The sequence below is a fragment of the Stegodyphus dumicola genome, chromosome 5 (assembly GCF_044657685.1).
Source record: "Stegodyphus dumicola isolate Sdum_Otavi_A_Nest chromosome 5, ASM4465768v1".
Taxonomy (NCBI): domain Eukaryota; kingdom Metazoa; phylum Arthropoda; class Arachnida; order Araneae; family Eresidae; genus Stegodyphus; species Stegodyphus dumicola.
Genome location: NC_140772.1, coordinates 85,213,786 through 85,240,342, shown reverse-complemented (window position 1 = coordinate 85,240,342; position 26,557 = coordinate 85,213,786). Strand labels below are relative to the sequence as shown.

Here is a 26,557-nt window from a genome sequence, read left to right as displayed (position 1 = left end):
AGGTGTTTTTGAATAATTAAGATATTAAAATTATTTGTAATAAATTCCAGTCTGAAATATTAATACTGTATTTGTTGTCAGTATATTTGAATTACAAAGTGTAATCTAGGAAAATGTCTTGCAAGTATTAAGTTTTAGATTTTAGGTAGAAAATAAATGTAAATTTGGATTTTTTCTTTGTGTTGTTATTATTATTATTTATGTATGTTTTGATAACTATTTAGTAAGTGAAATTTTTAATTTAAATATTTTTTTTTATTATTTTGTTAATGCAAAAATTTTAATTTGCTTAAAAAAAATCTGGCTGGTTAGCTGTTTTCAGATTGTTGCATTAAAGTCATGTAGAAAGTAAAATGTCAGTGACAATGAATTTCACTTCTGTTTGAGTAATAGTAATTTTTTTGATGGAATTCTAAGTTATGTAATTATACACTAGTTTTTATGTTCAACAATGGAATATTAACCAAAGAAATTATAATTTTCTAAACTTTGAAAAAAGGTTTGTAAAATAATTATTCTTGTATATTTGTAAAATCATTAATATGACATGTAAAATGTTAGAATCATGCTCGATGTGGCAGTTGAGTCATAGAGCAGTTAATTTAATAATTGTTAATTTATGTAGGTTGACAGCCCTCAGTATGGTCTCTTGCTTGATTAATTTCATTTGAAAAGTATGGTAACAGGAAATGATTAATTTTATCGTTCACATATAATCCTTCAGTAATCCTTTTTCGATGTAACTTATTGTTTTGTTAAGTCATAGATCTTCTAAATATATTTAAAAGGTTTCAGTTTTGAAAAACCTTAAAATTCCAGAAGTATTTCATGAAGTAATAATTAAATTAATAAAAACTTAGCATTTCATTAATTTTTTCCCTTCTTAAAATTATGTTCTGAAAATTGCTGTATCCGCTTCAATTTTATTGTATTTGAATTACATGAAACACACAGAACTGTTGCATGATAAGTTTGTTCTTTCATATTTTCATGCTTCTATCAATCCATAATTCAGTTTCTATATGAATGTTAAAATATAATTACTTGATTATTATTTTTATTATATTATCAATAAAAATATGCATATAGGAAATGTTGGATATATTATTAATGGTATGATTAAACATAATTTTTTTTAATTTCAGATTCTTTTAGTGTTGCTTCAAGTTTAACTATTCCTCAGGGATCTCTTTCAACATCTAGCCTTAATATCAGTGGCCTTTCAAGTTCTTTATCTAGTCATGCACTTCGGCATAGACCGAAGGATGAACTACCGACAGCGGAAAACAGCGCTGATGATCTTGACAATTTAGATGATGTATGTGATAAAACTTAGAAATATCTGAGTTTTATAGTAATTAATTTATAAATTCATAATAATTCTCTACAAAATAAATCTTGTGTTTTGTAGTAGCTGAGATAGCATTTGAAGATCAGTTTTTAGTGAGGAAGGGGAATTTCTTTGCTAAAATAGTGAATAGAGTGAATAGATGAGTAAATTACATAAAAATATGTTGGAATATTAACAAGTATTTTGGTTTAAGCTATAATTTTTTGTAATAATTCGAAAGTAGTGTTAAAAAATTAAAAACACTATTTTATATATTATTTAAAAAAAAGTATGCATTATCTTCTCCTTGAGGAAGGAAGTTCTATAATAGAAAAATTAGTTCTCCACTACTTAACAAATTGAAGTCTGCAAAGACATCCATTATTGTAAATGTAAGAAGAGTCTGTTTGAATTATTAAATGCTAAATTAATAGACTATTTGAATTATTCTGGTACATAATATCCTTGTTAATGACATCATGTAGCTAAGTTCTTTTTGTTTCTTAAGCTGAAAATCATTGAAATTGGTTCTAGTGTACTGGAAATATGTAGCCTATTCAAACAAGTTGAGTTGCTAGTGGTTCAAATCAGTAATGAACCTACTGCTAGTGAAAACTTAAGTAAATGACTCAATCAAAAAAGTATTTTGCTTGGCGAGGATTATTTAATGTTTATGTGAAGTACATTCTGCTGGCACTATTCAAAAATCACTACTATGCCTGGAATATCTTTAGACCTTTTCAGTGTCTGTTCGAATGAACCTGAAAAGTCCACTTAACCAATAATGCTTGATTTTAGCTTAAGCAGAGATTTAAAGCTTTTCAGATTAATTTTTATGAGAGACATTTGAGTTTACTTGCCATAAAACTAATCATTATGTATTAATATTAAAAAAATATATAAACTCTTGGTTTTGTTTTTTGCAGTTTCTGGGTAATTTTTCCTATCTACCAAGTTGATTCGATTAGTGTAGAATTACATCATTTTGTTACACTACATTTTTTTGTTTTTTTTTTTTGTTTGTTTCCCCGAGGTATTAATTATTTAGACACTGAAGACATAGAAGAAATGTTGAACTTTGCAGTACTTTAGGTGAGCTTTGATGTTTGAATGCATGGACTGTAATCTAAAAATGAAGGGGATTTTGAAAGGGGGCCTGAACTGAATAATTCTGAACTTAAAGTTACAATATCTAGATTGTTTCCAGATATTTTCCTAAATTTACACCTCTTATGCCAAAGAAGTAGGATCTAACAAGATGCTATTACATATATGGATAAATGAAAATCTGTTTAGCAAAAAGCTTTTACACTAACTGCAGCCAGTGCAGTTGCATAGTGTGGGAAGAATTTTTTGAGACTTTCACAATACCAAGCACATTTTTCTTATTAGTGACTATGATAAATTTTTGTGTCTGTATAATACTTTTTTAATGTCAGAATTTGCTAAATTACTATTTTTGTCATAAGTATTCTAATATAGGTCAGAAGCCCTAGTCATGAAGAAATACAGTTCAAAATATTCATTGATCATTCAAGCAGTTTTTTTTGGGGGGGGGGATTGTTTTATCTAGAAACAATTTTATAATGGAGGAAACACTACACCTGTTTCCTTTATTAAGCATCTTCAGATTTTTGAAGCTCAAACTTTATTGGATATAAGTATCCTTTTATGTATGACAGCCTAAATTGTTATCCTTGTGTAACTGTATTAATTTTATTGAGTGGTTATAGCATGTGGCTGAAAATTTTTTTAAATTGTTGGTTCTTTATGCTAAAACAATATGGAGTGAGAAAAGCTTCATGTATGGACCTTTGTATAGGAATCAACAATAGCTACTTTTTATTGAGTAGATGTCTGTAATATTTTTATTCTCAAATGTATTTTATTGCTTTACTTTACGACTGAAAGTTAATGTTGTTAATTTTATTGCATGCATAGGTAAATACACTCACATCCAAAATTATCTTACATGCATGAAATGTGTTTCTCAGAAACTGTGAACTATAATTTTATGAATTCTTTTGAAATAATACATAATATCATAATGTATGTACAAAGAAAAAAATGTAAGAGCACTGCACATGATTTAAAACTGTTGAATAAAATGGTAAAAATGATGATACTATGTAAATAATATATAACCAAGTTCAGAAAAGAAAGAATAACCCAGAAAAAAAAAAAAAATTAAATCACATGGCTCCATGCAACTACTTTTCCAGGGTAGTCCTCTGAGGGTCATTCTGAAATTTTTGAGATTCACATAAGTTTTTAAAGTTATATTTACAGAACATTAGGAGTGTTCAAAGTAGTCTACTTCAGCATCAAAGCACCTTTGGTGAATTTTCCAAAGATTAAATGCCTCAAGCCAATCATTTCTTGGAATCGATGAAAAAGTGCATATATAGCCTCATCGATTTCATCTTCAGAATGAAAATGGCTTTTACCTAAGTTCTGTTTTAGATTAAAAAATAGCCAAAAGTCACAGCTAGCTGTATCAGATGAATAGAGTGGATGTTCTATCAGTTTGATGTGTTTTAGAGACTCAATTGTCAATCTTGCTGAATGAGAAGAGAATTTGTTATGCTGGATCATGAGTCCTTTGCCATTCACTTCTTGCAGAACTTCTGGAAGATTCTTAGTGGTGTACCAATTATCTCTGACTATCTTCTGTCCTTCCAGCTTGATGGCTTACATTACATATGACCAGTCCTGTAATTAAGAAAAGGGCATACATTACTTTTTCTTTGGCATGTTGTCTTTTCACCATTGTGAGTGTGGGATCATCTTCAAAGACCCATATTTTACTTTCTTGTCTTGTTGGAACATCGCAAAATATGTGTGTTTCATTGCCAGTTACAATTTTAGAAATAATGGGGTGGCCACCATCTTTATGTTATTTGAGGGTTTCTTTACTGATTCTAATATGCTCCTCTTTTTGGTGCTCAGTTAAATTATGAGGAATCCAATGGCAAACTAGTTTTTTTTTATATGCGATTCTTCATAAATAATTTTATGTACGGTAAGCAGATTCAATGTTAAGTTTCTTCTGTATCATTTAGTAGGTGTAGCGATTATCATCAGTTAACGTTTTCCGTATGGCAGTCACAGTATCCAGGATTACTGCTGACAACAGCTTTCCTGTGTGTTCTTCATTCTGAAGAGAGTTGCAACCTTTGTGAAATTCTGTCAGCCATCTGAATACAGTAGCATGAGTTGGACTTTCATTTCCAAATGCTAACTGTAGACATTTAATGTATTTTCTTTATTTAATCCCACTTTAAAATCATAGAAAATCCTAGCACGATAGTGTTCTTGCATCAACTCCATTTTTTCTTCTGCCTAAAATTTATTCTACTTGCAATTGGCCAATAAAAAATCATCTGCTAGGCTAAAACATTTCATATTTTTAAATCTAACTGTTAATTTTTTTTTCTGCCACTTATCATTTGCGTGTATCTCAAAAATTTCAGAATGACCTACGTGTAAGTTCTCTACCAGGTTAAGATGAGGGGTTTTTGCTGGCCATAGACTTGTCTTCTGTTCCAAGGAATTTGCCAATGAGGTTTCATGTCAATGTGGACAAACATTGTGATCCATAAGTAAAAAGTCAGATCCCTAAGCATCTCCTAAAATCTTACATAAGGCTCTAAGACCTCATCCTGATATCTCTGGCCAATCAGAGATCTGCTGTTGAAAACGTGTTTGTTACAATGGGCAAATATTTTCAGATACCAGCGTTGAGAAGCAGTTGTTATTCACTTATGACCTTGAACAGGCCTTCTTACAGCAGTTCTTTAGATCTGAAATTATTTCTCTGGTATAGAGATTTTCCATCTTGAAATATTCATATATTCCCCTCTTCCATGATTCTCTGCCCTGCTTTTAAATGGTTGAGGATTTACTATTTCACATATTTCCTCAAATAATACTTTGAAGCTGTAACAAACTATTTTAAGTTTTTAGACTCTGAAATCCAATGCTGTATTGCAGAAATTCTCTCATTTATTCACTTTGCTCAAAGTATTTGATTTAGTATCAGATGATTTAGTGCTTTGATTTGCATATCAGAAATTATTTAATCACTCTTGATTAAGTAATGCTGATTGGACTTGTCTTTCTTACATTCTCTGCAAATATGGAGTGCATGAACTGAATATTTCATAGAATATCGTTATTTTTAAGTATGTAATGATAAATTTGGATGTGAGTTTATGTCTGGAATCATGCATTTCTTTTTAAGTTTTGACTTTGCTGTCTTCTCCTTCAAACTAAATTCACTATCTTATGTTTCTTTTGCTAAGCTTGAATTTAAATCTAGGTGCAAATATATTTTGAATGATGCATCATGTTATATCAAATATTTGATATGTTTGTTAACTTTAGTGTTAAAAAATAGGCTTTAAAAACATTTTATTTCAATAGTTGCTTCAATACATAGGGCATACTAGCCCCGAGTGTGTTTGTGTCCCAGGGCAAGCTTTAAATGCTGCTCCTAAACTGCCAAATGAAGAAGGTAGAGAACGGGAAATGGATATAATGAATTTGATTTTAAATCAAAGGAACCAAGAGCAGGCTCAATTTGAAAAATATTCAGTTAATAGTTGGTATGAAATGATTTTATTCTTTTTAAAACAGAGCTTTTATTGAACTTCTTTTGAGATTTTATCCAAAATGTTCTAATTTTATTTTCTAGTATGAGTGCTAAGGGTATTCATCCTCCTCCACCATGTGAAGCGATTTCATTGTTCCAACATTGTCGTTTGCTTTTAAATCAGTTGGGATTTACTTCTTGGGAAAAGCGGTAAATATCTATCTTTTTGAAAATGCAAGTTTGAAAAGAAATTTTATATTTTTATACTTTTATGATTTTCTTTTTAGGTCACATTTTGACTTACTGAAGAAAAATGAGCAGTTACTAAGAGAATTACGTAATTTAGATAAGCAAGTATGGTGAGTGAATTTTATTAAATATTTATCTTATTAATCTTAATTGTTTAATGTTATTTTATATGAAATTTGCAGTTCAAAATATTAGCAGCCAATTAATTTTTATGAAGTTGAGACTAACAGTATCTGATCAAATAATAATGCATTAGGGAAGACAATTAAGCATCATAAATATAAAAAAAATATTGTAATACCGAAGCTCTTTGTTTACTATTTTAAGTTGAAAAAGTACAAATCTGGAAAATCTGTAATGGCACCCAACTATCCTTTGATTTTCAGTTCAAAATAATACTGCTGTGCAGATCATAATCTACTTGGATGTATTTTTAGGTGAAAGCTTTGACTGGTTACTTGATCCTTAATTATATTTTACAAGAATGATGATACTGTAATTATATTTTTGTAATAATAATTTCATTTAAAATAGATTTTTTTTTCAGTCGTGACACACATAAAATTGCTGTGATTTATGTAGCTCCTGGACAGGAAGATAAAAATACAATTTTATCCAATCCTGGTGGAAGTCAAGAATTTGAAGAATTTGTTGCAGGATTAGGATGGGAGGTATAATGCTTCCATTTTCTAAAGTGCATCTAAAATAATAATATAATATTTTTTTGTGTTAGTGTATTACAGGATTGCACAACTTAAATCTGTGAAGGGCCATTTAAGAAATGTTGAAATTGGTGAAGGTTGCACTTCACCAATTTTATATATTTGAATGAATATTTTATCAGTAACTCTTATTACTGTGTTTAAAAATACCAGCCGAAAGATACACACTTCATATTAACTACATATAAAATGAATCAAAAACTGACCCACCAGCGGGCGAGTGGTAAAGTCGCTGAACACTGGTAGTTTGGTCCGAGGTTCGAATCCTGCAAACGGGATGACTGCATGGGTGTTTTCGTGGTTTTCCCCATGTGTAACGTGTATACAAGCCAGTTTCCCTTAAACAGTCCTCCACAAAGGCATCCCTTTCCTTAGGCAGGTAGCCCTCGTGTGCTTTGCCATAATTAAATACACCAAGACCTAATCAAAAACTTGAAAAATGATGCATTATTTTGATTTTGATTTGTAATATAAATATTTACACAATTGCAAACAATGATTCGCAAGTTTACATCATTTAAGAAACAGAAAAGAGAATTCCTTTATTGTAAATAAGCACATGATTCAAAATATAAATTAGAAAAGGAAAATTTAAAATTCATAACTGTATAATCAGAATGTACCAAATAGTTTAACGTACTTTCACAACTTCTATGAGAGAAGAAGCTCTTGAATCATGTTGAAATGAACTTGAAAAGTGGGAAAACATGTTTTGGCAGTAGCATGATATCAGCTCATTTATCACTCTTTTGGCAACTAAAGGATCCCTCCTTTTTTATTACAGCACAAATTTTTTGTTTACATAAATTGCATATCCAGTTACATTTAATCGCACAACAATCCAACTCTTGCAAAAACACCAAAATTTTGTTACAATTGTAAAATTGAATTACGGAAGAATTATGAAATAAAATAAATAAATAAATAAAAAGTTTTTGTTAACTCAACTAGAGAAATTTTGTCAGAGCATTAATAGTACTTTTTTGTCCTTGCAACAAAACCAATTTTTTTCCTTCAAATAAAAATTATGTTTGAAACAACCAAAATGTACTCAAACACGTTTTGTAGTTTTAATCAATATTTTTTTCTGGGTGCAAGCTGCATTATTAAAAGACAAGTGACAGGCTGCAAAAAATCACCCAGTGGGATGCATGTGGCCTGCAAGCCATGTGTTGTGCACCTCTGGTGTATTACATAGCACTGAGCTATAAAATTTGGCACACTGATTCTCCAGGAGATTTATTTGCACTTTCAAGCTATTTTTCAAAAGTTCATTTAGGTATTTTTTGTTGTGAATTTAGTAATTTTTTACAGATTTAATTTAGTAACTACAGAATTTCAGTCTTTATACCCACAGGCAGGCGGAAAATAATCTTCCAAATGGATTTATTATGGACCTCCAAATTAATTTAATGAATGTTTGTGTGGCAATCTTTCAAAAATTGATTTATTTTAAAAGCTTTTTATGTGCCCCAAATTTTAAGATTCCAGCACTGGAAAATCTGCTGTACGTAACTTCTTCAAAATTTCATAGATTATGAAACCTTTTGATAAAAGAATAGTATGAAAAAAATGTATTAGCTATTTTATTTTTTTTTTTTTTTTCAATTTTAATGTATATCATATTCGGTTTTTCTAGCATTGAAGAAAAAAATTTCATTCTTTTGACCATCATAAGAATTTACTCAGAAACATTTTCGAAGTTGGCATCACACCCCCTTTTTCTTAACAGAAAGTTAGGCTAGGTTATTTGAATATAGAAAAACACACAAGGTATATATGCATGATGGAGGGATGCCCTTGTAGAGAAAACTTTCCTAGGGAAATTGGGTTGTATTCACATTACATATGGGGAAAACCACAAGAAACAACCATGCAGCCATCCCATTTGCCTCGAATCAAACCTATGTTGACTTCCAATATTCAGTGATCTTAACCACTCAGCCACTGGTGAGGGTACATAAGACATTTGTATTGTATTGCTCAGATAAGCTAAATCTAAAGATCTAAGAATTTTTTTGGCTTACAGGCTTATCAAAGAGGGAGGGTGTCTGTTCATGTCTCAAAGTATTTCTTCAAAACTTAATTGAGGTTATTTTAATGTTGAAGTAATTCTTTATGTTTGTTTCACACTTTGCTTTGCAATTAAACTAATAATCACATAATTTCATTTTCTCCCTTAGACTGGGAAGGGGGAAAGACCTGTAAAACAATTTACATGTTTTCGGCAATTTTTCCAAATATGATAATTTTTTTTCCAATCATTATGCATTCAATATATATATCATAGCATAGCATAACAAAATCTACAATTATAAGACCTTGAAATTTTCAGAGATTGTAAAATCCTTTACCCTCTTTAAAAAATAAAAAAATAAAAAAAAATTAATTAGATTAAGTTTCACAATTTTTTTTTAATGTATTGCATTATAATATGAAGCAGTGTAATCGGAGAGAAGCAACTAATTTCATTGATCTTGTGATTTTTTTTTTTTTTTTTTTTTTGTAAATGTACAGCATCATATTCTTTGTTGCTATGCAAAGTAAGGAAAATTTCTTAATCATATCTTATGTTGTATATCTGAAATTCTTCTAATTATAATAGTACAACAATCTGCAAAGTAGTTTGATTTTGGGGAAGCCAATACAGTGTTTGATCCCCCCCCCCGTAAGATTCTCCTTAATTTTTTTTAATACATTTTTTATTTAATTTACTTTCCTTGTTTGCATCAAAACATGGAATTTATATCTCATCCTTTCTTTCAACCCAGTTTTTTTCAATTTTTCTTGCACACATGCATATTGATGACAATACGATATTATTGTGAATTTTTTCGAAATCTGATACAAATAATAAATAATTTGTATATATCAGGGGTGTTTGTGATCCGGGAAAACCCTGGAATTCCAGGGATTTTGAACTTCGATACCCGGAAATTCCGGGGATCGTCGTTCAAAAGGAAGTAGGAATAATAATGAATTATTTATTTTGATCTGGGTAATTTTGTTTGCTTTGAAAGCAGAAAACGCAAGGTCAGTGTATGTGGTGAAAACTTTTCCTTTCATTCACCAAAGGCAGTGATAATGCGTGAAAAGGGGGAAAAAACTTTGTTTTTGTTCTTTCCTTATTGCAAGTTATGACTCATTCCCCCGGTTCTCGGACATTCTTTTCTGGATTCTTTTCGGCAAGTAGGCGCGGCAGAAAAAAAAGGGAGAGACTTCGTTCGACCAGATGTGCGATCACGTGACTCTGGGTTCAAAGGTCTTATCTCTCTTGGTGTGGCGCCAATAAGTACAGAAGGGGGATTTTTCGCCGTATTAGCTATTTGTCATTGATCGCTTCTCAACTTTTTTTTCTCCGCTGTGTAAAATTTTCGTTTCATTTATTGATGCACGTGTAAATTTTTCGTTTCGTTTATTGAAATATTTTTTTATTTATGTACGCAAGAGAATTTCACTATGAATTTCTGATATAAATAGTGATATTATACAATTAAAAGAAGGTGTCCGGAATGCATTTAGGTGGAATTGGATTGAACGGAGAGATGGTAATGGGGATACCATCGGCACATGGTGCAAGAAAATAAATGTTGTTGGACAAGCATATTGTGTTTTTTGTAACTCACTGCTGAAGTATGGTGGGGAAGGATTCAAGGCTTTCACAAATCATTCTAAAACTGTGACGCACATAAAATATTCAAAGTGCATTAGACATTCAATGAGTTTGAGTAATTATGCTAATTCAAAAAATACTGATGACTTACTGGAGACTGATGCTCGGCCATTAGATATAGTGACAAGAAAAGCACGCCAAGAGGTATTAATAACTTCGTTTATCGCCGAGAATTCTCTTACTTTCAATGTAGCTCCCAATTTAATTGAACTCTGCAAACAGTTGAGCCGCGATCAGACGACACTAAACTTGTTGGAAATGTCCAGGACTACTGCATGTTATAAGATGAAATATGCGCTCGCAAAAACTATTAAGGAAAATATCATTAAAACTTTAAAGGAGACACTCCACTTTCTCTAAATTTGGATGAAAGTACTAGCAATGCTCAAGAAAGTATACTGGCAATATTGGTGCAGTTTTATGACAACAATCAAAATGAAGTTGTAGTTCATCATTTTGCATCTCTAAAGATGGAATCTTGCAATTCAGAAGCTGTTTTTAAAGCAGTTGTTAATACTATTGAAGATAATAATATTCCATGGGCAAACTTAATTAGTGTATTAATGAACTCGTGTAACACCGTGCGTGGAAAAAAAAAAAGGTGTTGAAACCAGACTAAACAAAGCACCCCACTTATTAGATATTGATGGTGACACATGTCACACAGCTAATAACTGTGCAAAAAAATTTGCTTCATGTTTTGATAGATACTTAGAAGATTTGTTTGATGACATCTATTTTGATATGAAAAGCTGCAGTAAAAGAGAAAATTTTTTCAAAATCTGTGAATCCCTTGCCATTAAAAAACTTAAGCCCTTGAAGAGACCAGACCATAGGTGGGTGTACATTTTATTTGTTTTAGAAAGAATCAAAGATCTGTGGGATGCTCTTATTGCATTTTATTTTCACTACTTGGATAAAACTGATAAAGGGGATTATTTTTCTTATGTTGAAACTGTATACAATAAAAGAAATATTTCTGCAGCTCAGAAAAAAATTGTTGAAGGGGTGTATTCTTGCTTGCATTCCCAACAACTCACGAAGGATGCTTTAGCTCGGAAAAAAAGAATACTAAATGGGTTATTTGTTATGCAAAACAAAACTTTATTGCATATGGCATTATATTCAGCAGTATTACGAGAGTTCAACACATATATTAAATTATTTGAAACAAAAAAACCAATGCTTCATTTAATACATTCCAGTATTTATAAATTGGTGGCAAAATTTTTCTCTTTTTTTATGAAGCCAGAAAATATAGAGTGCACATCTTATAATGATTTATTAAAGGTTGATGTCACAAATCCAAATTCCATCTACCTAGCAAAGTAATATTTACTGGTGCAGAAGCTTCCACTCTCCTGAAGAAATTATCAAAAAATCATCCAATAGCAAAAGAATTCCAAATTTCTCTGATGAAAGCTTATACTAATACAGCACAGCATATGAAACAGAAATTACCCCTTAAAAATTCATATCTAATTAGTTTTACAGCATTAGATCCAGAGCTAAGAGGTAAAACCAGTACAATATTAGCTTTTGAAAAATTATCATCTTTTATGTCCCATATTTTTAGTGATAATGAAAAGTCAAAAGTAGAAGCTGAAATAAGTTTATACTAGAGTGATATTGATATCACCAAAGAAATGCTCTACACATCTGATGAAAGTGGAAATCAAGTCAAGTGTACAATTGATAAATATTGGTCTAAAGTTTTTAATTTAAAAGATGATTTCACAAATGATTATAAGTATCCTACATTGGATAAATTGGTCAAAGCCTGCCTTAGCTGCTTTCATGGCCCATTAGTGGAAAGTGCATTCAACTTAATGGATACACTTGTCACTGACTATAGAACCTCTCTTAAGATTGATTCCCTAGATGCAGTGCAGACTATTAAATATGATTTAATGGCTTCTAAAGAAACCTCATGTGAAAAATATGGCTCAAAAATTCCAATGACTGATCCAATTCACAAAGATCTCTTACTCAATATGAACAGAAGTTGGAAAGCATATCAAGAGGACTTAAAAACATGTATTTCAGATAAGTCACCTATAAAAGTCTCTGAAAAACCTTCTACATTAGCAGAAAAGCAAACTGCTTCTACCTCTGCATGTGCAGTTCTCGAGGAAATTTCTTCAACTTTAAATGATGAAAATAAAAGTCAACCTTTTTGCAATTATGAAGTTCACCACAAAAGAAAGACAAGCCCACAAACATCAGAAAATAAAAAAAAGCAGCAGAAATTAGGTAATTTGTTTTAAAGAATTAATTCAGGTAATTTAAAATATTTACATAAAATGTAGTAGTTTATATGTTTGAAAATTTATGGTTATTAATTTTGCAAAAAAAGTAATTCATTGAAATTTTATAATTAGGTCATTCAATACTTCATAATTGTAATTTTTCATATCTCTCCCCCCCCTTCTTGAAACTCCAAGATGTCGGTAAAAGTAAGTCCGTAAAGGTTTCAGGGGATTTTTTGGGGTCCCACAAACACCCCTGATATATATATATATAAAGTCAAAAGTCTTTAATCCGGATGTCCATAATCCGGACCTCAAAGCTACGACTTTCTGCCCATGTGTAAACGCATAATGCATTTACGCATCCGCTTTTAATGTATAACGGATAGTATAAGCTAAGCTAAAATTATCTATTTCAGTTAATGTTGCAGATTGCGTTGTTCCTTAATCTTCAAATTGGGTCCGGCTTATTATTTTTTGCAGACTGTTAGAGCAATTTTATAAAAGTAAGCTTGAACTTTTGATTATGTCAAATAGAATTTCCAATTCTGGATCTGCCAAAGGATCTACAAAGCGAAAGCATGTTTCGATGCCCATTAAACAAAAAGTGGAATTGCTGCAAAAAATGGATAAAGGCATGAAGAAAGTGACAGAGAGGTTATTCTACTTAATGATTAGTAGTGTGCAATATAGTGCAATATCCTGTATATAGTGTACATATTGTATATATTTTTCTGTTATATTTTTACTCTTTCTGTATTTGTATTGTACTGTTACTTTAAGACGTGCTTTTTCTTCAATTAACTTAGGACGTTCCACTTGCTGTCCATGATCGTGCGATTTCTCCGGTCTTTCCCTTTTTTCCACCTCTTCCGCTCCCTCTAGGTACCACAGGCTAATAGTACCATGTGTTGTGCCCATGTGGCAAATTTGATTGAGTCGAAAAAACTGCACACTGTGTTGTAGTTCAGCAATAAATTAATCAGTCAGTCAGTCAGTCAGAGAGGTGATTTGTTTCTCTAACCATTGCAAAATATGTTTCACAATGCTCTGCAGGGGGGGGGTGACGTTACAGCACCCAATGAACTGGAAGTTGATCTGTCAGCACTATCCTCATCTTCAGGGCAGATGTTTTTATTTTATTCGGCTTATAATTCCTTACTAAATGTAATGTTTCATCTCGATGTACTCCAATATGATTTAAATCAATTTCCTCGTCATCATAAATATCACGAATACGCAGAAAATAGTTTTCTGGTTGCAATTTTCTAATTTTGACTATGCGTAATGTATGCTTTACGCATGCTCGTGTTGAAAGAAATGTTTAATAAAGTAAACAAATAAATATTAAGCACTTTTTTTTTATTTTGATTCCCTTTAGATCACAATTACTCTTTATCATAAATTACGATTTCATATTTTTAATTGTATAATTTCTGCATGCCATCTTACCAGATTTAAATTGATCATCTATACTAATTCAGGAGTCAAACAACAAAAATCAGTGTTATATTTACAAAATTTTCACAGGACTAGTTTCGATGGTTTTACCAAACCACCATCCTCAGATATACTTGTTTAACGGTTAAACTGATCATTGCAAAATTTTCTTTTCCCCCCTGCTTCCTTTTCTTTTTTGGGGGAGCTACTAATTGTATTGGTGTAAAAAATCTTCCAACTGAAAGTTTTTTGGAACTTCTAACATAAAGTGCCTAATTTTGGTAATTTTTAAAAAATTTATAGATTTTTAACTATTATGCTATTGCTAACAATAACGAATTTTTTAATCAAAAAATTTAATCCTTCATTGTTAGCAGCCCCATTTTTTAAATGATGATGAGATCAGTCTAAATAAAATAAGAATTTAAATAAATTAAAAATTAAATGTGCCATTCGGTGGATCACAAGATCTTGGAGGGAGATATGGCCTCTCTTATTTTATTGCTGCATTAATTAAGAAGACTAACTTTCATACGTTCAAGGGCAGTGATTTTTTTTTACTTTATTACTTTTCACATTCTGTAGAGTAAAAAGTAAGGAAAAAAATCAGGTAAATGTTTTCTTAGTTACATGGTTTTGTTTAAATGATGCATTAAATAAAATTTTTAGCCATCGTAATGGTAAAAGAAAACTAAAAATGCAGTCGGGGAGGCAGCCATATATGAATTTCAATAGAAGTGATAATACAAAAATGATATGTAGAAGTATGATTACATTCATTTCATTTAAATTTCCTTTTGACAATTTAAAATCTGTCATTTCATTTTTAGTCGCATATCACCATATTAGCTTTTTTTTTTTTTTTTTTTTTTTTTTTTTGAAAACTTTTTCATGCATTGAACTATAACTGAAACTTAAAAACAATTTTTGAAAATTTCTTTTATTTTCTACAGAACCTTTTGTTCGCATTTGACTATTTTTTTCACTTATTTAAGTGTTATATTTCGCCATTTTATAAAATTAACATTACAAAGTCATACACTTGATAGATTTGGATGAAGATAATCATTAATGGACCAATGTATCATGAGTTTGAATGCAGTATTATTTATTTACTTTACTATATTATGGATTTTTAACAATACTTCATTTATGTCATTTAGAATTAGTTTCTTTTTTCCTCATGTTAAAAAAATCTACATTATCATTAAACATTGTCTGTAATGCATTTAAGTGTGTTGTTACATAAATAAGCTTTTGAATGTATGTATTTAACTGAGAAGAATTTCCTTTTTTTTTTTTTTTTTTTAATAGGTAGATTTAGAAAATCATGCAGGTTTTCTTGGAGGTTTACAAAGGAATAAAAGCACGGGTGAAACAGCACCGTACTATGCAACTCCTTTCACAGAAGTTATATTTCATGTTTCCACTAGGATGTCTACAATTGAAGCAGATGCTATCCATAAAAAGGTTTGAAACCTTATCAGTAGTGGTGGTAAAAGCTGTTAAGATGAATTTTTGTCTCAAATTTAATGTTATCTAAAATTAAAGATGAATAGTTTGTTGTTCAGAAATGAGTAGTTTGCGATCTACATATCATCTTTGATTTCTTATGGCAGTGTTCCCAACCTGTAATATCTCTTTGAGGTATGTGACAGTTTATAATGTGAAAAATTAACAATAATGATGGAAAACAATATATTGTAATGAATACTGTTAAAAATTTAGAACTTTTAAATTTTAATTAAATAAAATGGAAGGTAATTGCTAGTTAATTTTAATTAAATAAAATTGAAGGTAATTGCTAGTAATTCCAATGTGATCATCACTGCCCAAAATTTATGCAAAAACAATGTAATTTATTGTAACTAGCCCTGCTCTGACCATTTATGTTACTTCATTACTTACACATTGTATGTAGTAGCTACCTTTCCTGTCTTGTCATAATGAGTCGTGTAAAATGATTAGCAGCCAATAGAGTTTTAGCATTGAGTGAATCATCACAGAAGTGCATAGCTAAATTTTTGTACAGTTAGTTTTACAGTTCTTTTAGAGCTGTTAAATGTTAAGGTGTGTTTAAATAAAAATGGATAAGAGGTTAAAACATAGATTTTTCACTCAGAACTACTGCAATGGATAATAGCTATGGTTTGCTATTTGAGCAAGCATTTCAAACGAACAGGTTGAGCTGAGATGAAATTATTATCATAGTAAGAGATAGGCTGACTAGATGTAAAAAATTTCTAAACAGCTGTCCTTAGAAGTAAAGAAAATATTCTGATCAGTGTATAAATATAAATTCAATCATAAAAGAAGAAGACTCCTCCAATCCACTTCATGATCTTCTAAGGAAGTTTCATCAGATGGAAGTATGAAACCTTCATCATTTAGAAACCAAACACTCCAATAACAAACAAAAATTGATATTTTTTTCCCAGTGAGGGCTTAAAAAACAATGTAAAATTTTGTATATTATCAACTTGCATAGATGACAAAACTGTGTTATTCTTATTCTGACGACTTATCTCACTGTCTGACAGTAACATCAGAACAAGCCTACAAAATGCATCGTGGGAAGGAGAGCAAGAGTGCATCTATCGTTTGGAAGAGCTTTTAGCACAATACAGGTGACAGTATGACTTTGCTCAGTTTCACCCCCAATTTTGATGGGGAGCACCTGAGTGGGACAGGTCCGAGGGTCTCCCACCCCTCTTTCCCTACACGAACCTCTCGAGAGGATTTTCGGCTCACCACATGTTTAAGGCTCCCTCATGCTGCACAGGAACTATGCATTTACAAACATCCTTGCCTTCTTTGGGATTCGAACCCAGGCTTTTTGGTAAGGCAGTCACCGTCGCTAACCACTATCCCAGTTGGTCGGCTAAACAAAAATGCGCTTGAAGCATTGTACAGAATAAGTTATCATATCACATAAAGTGGTATAAATCATACAATTGCTGCTAAATACATGTTAATAGAAGAACATATTCGATAAATTAACAACATTCTCTTCTCAAAGAACACGGTTTTTTGGAGAAAGAAGGACATATCTGATGGTTATGAATCAACAGTAAATGACAACAAAGAATAATCAATTTTTCCCCTCTACATGTTGATGAGAGCACTAATGTATTGAACCTTTTGACACTGAGGCTTAATTTTTGTTTTAAATTTAGTATGTATTAATGTATATATTAATTCAGTTTAAAATAATTTTAGGTTTATTATTTTACTATAGTAAACACTATATCAAGAATGCTTAGTGTTTGAGTAGAGACCTATTTCTCATCAATAGTAAAAAAAAGTTCAATTATTGATTCATGTTTTCATTTTCATTATAGAATGACTGATATTCTAAATAATTATGGTACATTCAGTGGCGTAACTAGAAAAGTTAGACCATTATGCAAAAAAATTTCGAGGGCCCCTAATAAATTTACACCTCCTGCCCCCCCAAAAAAAACAATGCTTCCATGAGCTAAATTTTTTGATGATGGTTTTCATCACATCTGGAGATTAAGAGTTAAAAAATTTGATGTGGACACCGCATGGCTTAATTCTAAATTAAATATCTTGATCAGTTTTTGTCATGTGACAGCCAAACTTCTTATAATTTATTTTTCCATGAATATAAAACTTTCCCAAATATAAGTATAGGAACTGGGAGACCACATGAAAAGTTAAATTTTGTTATATGTCAAAAATTATTTTTTCTAAATTTGGCTTTGACAAAACATTTTTCATCGCTTAAAGCACTTCTGTAATGGGAACATACGACTACAAGTTATGATTGCAGAAATAAAGGTCAGGTAATGATATATAAGCCAGGTGAGGTGGTAGATATGCATGTTATATACATATACACATACTCTGTCAATTGCAGCAAAAAAGAAAAGTGCACATCTAGATAATATAGCAGTTCCATATACAAAATTTCAACATTCTATGGCTAATTGTTTTTGAGTTATGTTAATTACAAAACAATTTTGTTATTAACGTAATGTAATCATGCCTACTATTTTCATGCATTAACACGTTCACACTGGCACGGGCCACCAGTGTCCCTTACTAGTCTCTCTTATCGGGCCGCGTGTGCCACTGATGGTATGCATTCGATTGTGTTATTAGATGCTGAAAATTAAAATGATGAAAACTTAACATTTATTTATTATAAAAACGTTTTTAATAACAATTATAATTAATAACTATTAGCAAATGTACAACTCGTATACAGGTTTGGACAGGTAATAATTGCGTGCCGCCAGATGAAACGCGGGAAAAATTAGAGCGCTGTCTCACGGCAAAGAATATAAAAATTGCCCCGGTGTGAATGTGTTAAGCTGCTGAAAAATTGTCAGTAAATGTATAAAGAAAGAAATTTAGAACCAATTTTACACAAAGACCAAAACTTGAAATTCATAAGTAGTAAATTTTAAAAAATCCACTCTTTCTGTTTCCAAAATCAGCTGATGAACTATTCCAATGTATTTTATTTATAATAGTTTACCCAAAAATTCTGGCCCTTTCCCAAAGCAAGGGAAAAACAAAGTAAATTCATATCAAAATTTAACCTTGATACAAAGAAAACTCTATCCAAAATACCAGTAAAGACATAAAGTAAGAAACTTAGAACCAATTTTACACAAAGACCAAAAACTGAAATTTATAAGTAACAAATTTCAAAAAATCCTATAAATGTAAAAAAGAATTTAATAAATGTTAAAACTAAAATATTTCAAACAAGTAAAACCCAAATTCAAAAAATTAATGAACAAAAAGAATTTGAAAGAAGAGGAATTTAATCAACTTCAATGCCACTTCATCAGGAGGACTTACTTATTACAGTCAAAAGTCGTTAATTCAGACACCCATAATCCGGAATGATCTATAATCTGGACCTCAAAGCTACAAACTTTCTGCGCATGCGTGTTTAATGTGTAACAGAGGTATAAGCTAAGCTAAAATTATCTAATTCAGTTAATGTTGCAGATTGCGTTGTTCCTTAATCTTCAAATTGGATTCAGCTTATTATTTTTTGCAGACTGTTAGAGCAATTTCATAAAAGTAAGCTTAAACTTTCGATTATGTCAAATAGAATTTCCGATATATATTTACTAATATGTAATTTGTATCTACAAAGCGAAAGTATGTTTTGAAATCCGAAATCTGTTTATCAATTTCACGCTGTGGATTGGAAGTTGATCTGTCAGCACTATCCTTATCTTCAATGCAGATGTTTTTATTTTATTTGGCTTATAATTCCTTACTAAGTGTAGTATTTCATCTGGATTGTATTCCGTCTTTGATATGATTTAAATCAAGTTCCTCGTCATTATAATTCGCTTCCGATAGTGAAGAAAGTGACCCAGAGTTATTGAAAACGAAAACATTTCGATTGACAAATTAGTCGGTATTCTCAACACAGGAATTATAGGACTTTTAACAGTGGAACTTTGTAACTAAACATGAAATTATGTCTGTTTAATAAAATTAAAGAGAAAGTATTATCACATGAAACGAAGCAACTTACATTGAAAGAAATGTTTAATAAAGTAAACAAATAAATATTAAGCTTTTTCTTTTTGTAAATTTTGATACCCTTTAGATCATAATTGTTCTTTATTTCATAAATTACGGTTTCATATTTTTAATTTTGTAATTTCTGCATGCCATCTTACCAGATTTGAACTGATGATCTATAATCCGGAATCGCCGAAGTCCCGACGAGTCCGGATTAATGACTTTTGACTGTACTTATGAATTTCTGTTTTTGTTCTTTGTGTAAAATTGGTTCTCAGTTTCTTACTTTATGTCTTTACTGATAATGTTTCAGCAGCTTCATGAAAATACTTAAAATGATCATATTGTTTTATTTCATTTTTTAAAAATTCTATATATATATGTATATATCTGGTTGTAATGAAAGTTTTCCACCAGAAAATGTTCTGAACAAAGTTAAGGGGGGGAAAATGAAAGTAGTGCCTTTAGTGCGTTTAGTAATCATCAACCAAATCTATTTTTTTGTCAACATTTTGGTAGTTTTTCAAAGCCTTCAGCCCAGAAACTTGGTGTCTGCAAGTCCAAAAGCAGGTTATCCTCATTTCGCACGTCCTGTGCAGAATGGAAGATAGCACCAGCAAAATATAACTGCAGGTGTGAAAAATGGCAGAAGTCTGAAAGATTGATATCAGGGCTATATGGTGGTGTTGCAAAAGACCCTTTTGAGTCCATACAGAGTCCAATTGGTGGTCTAGTTTATTTTTGTTTAAATTATGAAATAAATATTAGTATTTTAGATTAGTCGATTTATTTTAGATATACGAGGAAAGCTATGAAACCATATTTAGGCAGCTCATTCAACTGTTGGTAATAGAATCTGGGAAGAATTATGTATATTTCAAAATATTAAGTGTTTGACCTCATGGGCTAATTTACAAACATTAATAGTATATGGTATACATTTGCAGAAAAGTTTGATTGTGTGAGAAAATATGCCAAGAAAAACTAACAACCACACTGACTGATCTTCATTCTGGGTTTTGCATCAAAGTAGAAAGGTCTAGTTAGTTATTTTCTATTATTTTTCTGAAACATAATATAAATCACATCATTAGAAAATCATTAATTGGAGCATTAATTTAGATATCAATAACCTTTATGTATCTTTGTATAATTTTTAACAGTTAAAAGTTTTTATGTGGGATCTGTATAATATTGTTTAGAATGTGGTATTTAACAGTGCAGTTAAAAAAAATTGGATGCATAAAGAAAGGTAGGGTCAATCTTTAGATTAAAGCAGATTTTTTTATCTTAATGATATGTAATTAAATATTTGAACCATAGGGCATATTTTTCTTTCTTGTATTTGTACTAACTTAAGCAAAAAATCTTTCAGTTTTAATTCTTACAAAATGCGAATGTAAGAAGCAATAAAACTGTTAAAGTGATAATAACCATTTTCTAATTCCTATAATTTAGGTACGCCATTTAGGAAATGATGAAGTGCACATTGTTTGGTCAGAACATACCAGAGATTATCGTAAAGAAATTATTGCTACTGAATTTTGTGATGTTCTCATTGTGATTTATCCTGTTGGTGGAAGGTTATACCGTATTCACATTTCTCGGAAATTAGGGGTAAATGTTATTAACTTTTTATGAAGTGATTAAAGAAATTTTCATGCATTTAATCTATTATTATAATAAGTGATAAAAATATATGAAATTAAAACTTTTATTGTAAAGTATACAGATTTTCTAGAATTGGATCTGTGCATATTAGCAATGCTATTTATTGTGCAGTAGTATGTCTTTACATAGGAAAAATGCCTTATTAGAATATGCATTGCACCAGAAAAGTGCCTCATTAGGATCATTAAAATGCACAGTCACACCTTGGAATTTCCTATTTCTGCATTCAAGTTTCTAGTTGTCTGTGGTTTATTGCAGCCTTATTTATTATTATTCTGTTTTTCTAACTTTTCCCATTTCAGATGAAACAAGATGTATTGTTCACTGATGTAGTGTTGTGGTCAAAAATTTTACCTAAAGGGAAAATTTTTTTGTGAGGTGTAATATATAGAAAACTGCTAAAAGCAATAGTTTTGAAATAATAATTCTTTTCAAATTAAAAAAGGCTTAATTACTTTATTCTTTAACACGTTTCCTGCCAGACCGTTTTTTTAAGATTTCCCATTCAGGCTGCGTGGGGCGTATGCGCGCCACACTTTACATTTGTATTATTTTGTTTCTGGCGTATGCCTTACTAAAATAGCGCAAAAATCATAATTATCAAGGAAAAGTTGTATAGTTTAACACGCATAACACAACAAACCAATAAATTTATTTTTCTAGGAATTAGTTTAATAAATACCTGGCTGAACATTACTATGCCAAGCAAGCTCCATCCTCACATATAATTTTTTTTATCGTACGTATATTGTACGGTTTTAAATGAGGGCATCAGCAGTAGTATTAAGATGCCCATAATTGACTGCATAATGAATTTTAAAAAAATTCTTCATTTTACAATGATAATACCAAATGGCTTGAACGTCAAGCGTGGCGCCCCACGCGGCAGGGAACGTGTTAAAGTAACCATAAAAGTTTCAGTACTTTCATTACTAAAGAAGAAAGACTGAAGAAAAGTAATAAAGCTTTTAAGCATTTTAAATTAAATTTACTACATTTAGCATCTTTTCAATCTATTTGATATTTTATTTCTAGCATATTGTATCACAATGCAAAATGAAAAAATTAATAAATGAAATTACTTCGGACATAGTCCCAAAATGGATTATACTAGAGAGAGAAACAGGTTATGTTATCATTTCAGGGGAAAAAAACTCTTCTTGTTTCTTATCTAAAAAGAAGAGGACAAATAAATTAATTTTTGGGAGATCAAAAAGCAAAAAAATACTGTTTATGTGTACTTAAAAGCATATATATAAAATATACATACTTGAAAATATGTTTACATGTTTGACATCTTCTAGGGTAAAATTTATTTTGAGTGTATGTACGAGGTTTGTCCAGAAAGTATTAGAACGGTATAATTCAATGTAGTAGAATGGTGTAATGCAAAGTTTCTTAAAAAAAATTTATTAAGAATTTTGACACATCGACTTAGTTTTCAAAAGATGCCCTTTCTGCATCAATATAGCCTTTTCACTGACTCTGTCAATCGTTTACGGCTCCCTGGAATACAAAAATTAGAATTCTCTTCAGCTTCCTTGTTACGGCCTCTTGAATGCCCTGGATCAAGCCATGATGCCATCCATTCATGACCTTTTTCAGTCGGAGGGAAGAGGAAGAAGTCTGAAGGAGCTACATCTGGGCTGTAGGGTGTCCAGGGAAGCTGTGTGATTCCATGTTTGGTCAGGAAGTCTATGACAGCAAAGGCAGTGTGGCTCAGTGCATTATTATAATGGCACATATTTGCAGTAAAAAAAAGATCAACATTAGTTTCTTTTTCAACTTGCTCATCAGGCTTTTTTTGTGCAATATAAGGTGGGGGTGTGCCATTCAGAGTTTTGCTGCTTTGTCCTGGGGTGGTACTAAAAAAAAAATCCGCAGCTCTTCTCCGGTGATAACATTATCGAAAAAATTTGGATCATCACAAACACAATCAAGAAATTCTTGACAAATTGCAAGGAGTCTTCCTTTTTCGTTCATTGGTTCATTCATTCATAACTTTCAGCTGCACAAACTTTTCTCATTTTGAAGTTTTCGGTTATAATTTCATGCGCAGTAGTTTTGGGCAAGTTTTAATTGTTCCGATATCGTCCACACAGTCTGCAGTCTGAGTTCAAAAGATTTTGCTCTTTCACTAAGTTTTTGTAACTTTTTGTTTTGTAACTTTTTTTTCCTGACCATTGCTTATCTTCAACTTGCTGTCTTTCCTCCTGAAACAATTCGTGCCACTCAAAAACACTTGATCGATCCATGGCATCACTCCTATAAGCAGTCTTGATTGTGTCATGGGTCTCACTCACAGTTTTGCCCAGTTTGATACAAAACTTCATCACATAATGCTGCTTTAACAAACAATTAATTGTGGAAATGACAAGGCACCTTGAAAGGGGTTCGCTTTAAACTTGAACTGCACTCAGTGAAGGCTTGGAGGTGACTGGTGCACTGGTAGCTAAGGTCTCCCACAACTCAACCAGCACAGCAATATCGCCTTCTTTCACCATGTTTTGGCAGGCAGAAATCACTCCTGCTACTTCCCAGATAAACCCTGTCTGTGGCTTGTTTTGTAGGGGATTAGATGACAAAAAGAGACTAATCTTCATTACTAGATTATTTAATTGAGCTATTTATGATGTTCACTGATGGCTATGATTGTTTACAGGGAAGTAATAACAGATAAAACATGACAATGGAGGTACTATGTTTTTATGTCATCGTCTTTCTTTCGCGGCATCCTACTTCTTAATTGAAGTGCACACTCACCTTCTATCCCATCATTCTCTTGCCTCGTTCTCTCTCCAGTGGTGTTATGCTGTTGTACTGCTGATATGCAAATATGAGCATCCTTATGCAACAGGTCCTCCTGCCAAAGATTCCCCCCCCCCACATCAGTCTGTAGCGATATCTGCCATGAGACTCTTGGCAGCCCAATAAAATTGAGACTTGGTAAAGTTCTCAGAATTAAAAGTCATAAAATCAAGTGCAGTGCAAGTTGTCAAATGAAGAAAGTCTATGGTTTCACCCGACAGACATCACCAGCAACTACACCAGTGTGATGCAAATGTTTATATAGAAAGTTGTATTTGCCATAAAAACTGCACTGGGCATGTGAATTGGGATAGGTGAAAATACAAGAGTATTTAGCACTTTATCAGTTGAGAGGAGTTTATACTTTTGTTTTATTTCTTTATTGCATTTATAGGATTACTTGAAATTTATTACTTATGAATTTCAAATTTTGGTCTTTGTGAATAATTGGTTCTAAATTTTTTTATTTTACATATATATATGTGTGTCTGATAATTTAATGCGTAGGAGGATTCGTATCCTTTAACAGCTTTCGATATTCGTCACGGCTAAGAAGACAGTAGTGGCTGAAGGTAAAAGCTATAATGATGCAGTTAACACAACGAAACTTGAAGTATTACAATCTTTATTTTCACGCATATAAAACCATCTTAGAAGACATTTATCCAATTATAATGACATACAATAATTTTTATATACACTGGCTTTAAAAGTAAGACGAGCATTTAAGCAAAGCAGTGCAGTGTTGGCAGAGCAAAAGTTATGGAAGGGAAGAATGACGTAGTTATTGTGCCAAGAATATTTATATTAAGTCTGATGCATAAGTACAGCTAATCTGTGATTTGTTAATTTTAGGTTGTTATGTAACATGGAAGGATCTCGAATTTGGGAGAAAGATGAATTTAGGGGGGAGAACACCAAATCTAGAATAGTTAATTTTGACATTGCCAGTTACTCTTAAAGCAACCATCATATTTTGTTATATCTTATATATATATATATATATATATTATGAATAGAATGAAAATGTAACTAACTAAAAAGGAGGACAAATCATACAAAGGGGGGGGAATCATGAATCGGAGAACAGAAGTAGTAAGTATCAGGTATCCATTTGTATGGTACATAGTTCTAAATAAAGATTTCACTGTGAAGTTCACTACGGTTTCATCATATCAGCAACAGTGGAAGTTTTATTAGGGCCTTCATGTATTCCATATTTCTCTAATTTATAGTGGTCATGTGTCTTGATACTTGTGACTTTGTAATGTGCTAAAACTTTTGGATGGATTTGCATTCTGGTTTCAAATTAGGTGCTATATTTAACTCCACTTGTAAATTATCTCTCTCAAATTCCAAAACCTTCTAACTGTTTCAGAACTGGCCAAATCTTCTTTAAGTTGAATTATTTCTGCTTCCAGTGTTTTTTGGTTTTTCTCAGCTTTTTTGGCTTCTAAAGTGAATTCTTCCTTAGGTAATCAGGATTCTTCAACGTCTCATTGATAATCTTTCATTTGAGCCTGTAATTTTTTTAATTGCCTCTGAGAATCTTCGTTAACTTTATTGCCAATTTCTAACTCTTGTTCCATATCTTTATAATCACTCTTTAACTTTTTCCTTGCAGTAATAGCCGCAGCACATAGTTTATGTTCATATTCAAATTCTTCTTCAAGATCATGAGTCTGCTTAATGAGAGATTTTCTCTTTGCATTACTTTGTTCATCTCTAGCTTGTAAATCTCAATAAAATTGTATTATAAGTGCCTGCATATGGACCTCTAATCTCAGTTTGGAATCATCTGTCAGTTGCAGTTAATTTTCAAGTTCTTCTGTATGTTGTTCTCTTTCTTCAAGATCTCAAGTGAGGTATAATACCTTAGCTTCTTTTTCTCTGGTTTCATGTTCTGTATTGTTCCTTTCTTGTTCAATTTGTTTAGATATAGCTTTCTTTTCTGCAAGCAAACGATCAAACTTCCATTGTCGCTTCTCAAGTATATAGTGTAGCCTTTTGGCTCTCGAGCTCTATCTTTAAGCTCAGATTGAAATTCCACTTTGATTTATCTAATTTATTATGAATTATCTGAAGTTCATCTAGTATATGCTGGAGGATATCAGCATCTTTAGAAAGTTTCCTTTTCTGCTCTTGATGCAGCATGTGCATCAACTTCTTTTTCAGTCTTTTATCTTGTATTCAGTAGTTTGAACATCTAGCAGTGATACTTGTTTTTGTGCTGGCTTTTTCGCTGTGTCTTTCTCATCATGGTGCCATTGCAAAGATTCTAACACTATGTTGCTATTTTCT

General features: G+C 31.4%; 1 protein-coding gene across 1 annotated transcript in view; it reads left to right on the top strand.

The window, feature by feature from the left end:
* LOC118191670 (ral GTPase-activating protein subunit alpha-1) overlaps positions 1 to 26,557 on the top strand; it is a 209,439-nt gene that overhangs the window by 162,927 nt on the left and 19,955 nt on the right. The window contains 7 exon segments of the mRNA XM_085816841.1: positions 1,146 to 1,318; positions 5,756 to 5,937; positions 6,027 to 6,134; positions 6,212 to 6,283; positions 6,721 to 6,844; positions 15,572 to 15,727; positions 21,236 to 21,394. Coding sequence (XP_085672967.1) covers positions 1,146 to 1,318; positions 5,756 to 5,937; positions 6,027 to 6,134; positions 6,212 to 6,283; positions 6,721 to 6,844; positions 15,572 to 15,727; positions 21,236 to 21,394 — 974 coding nt within the window.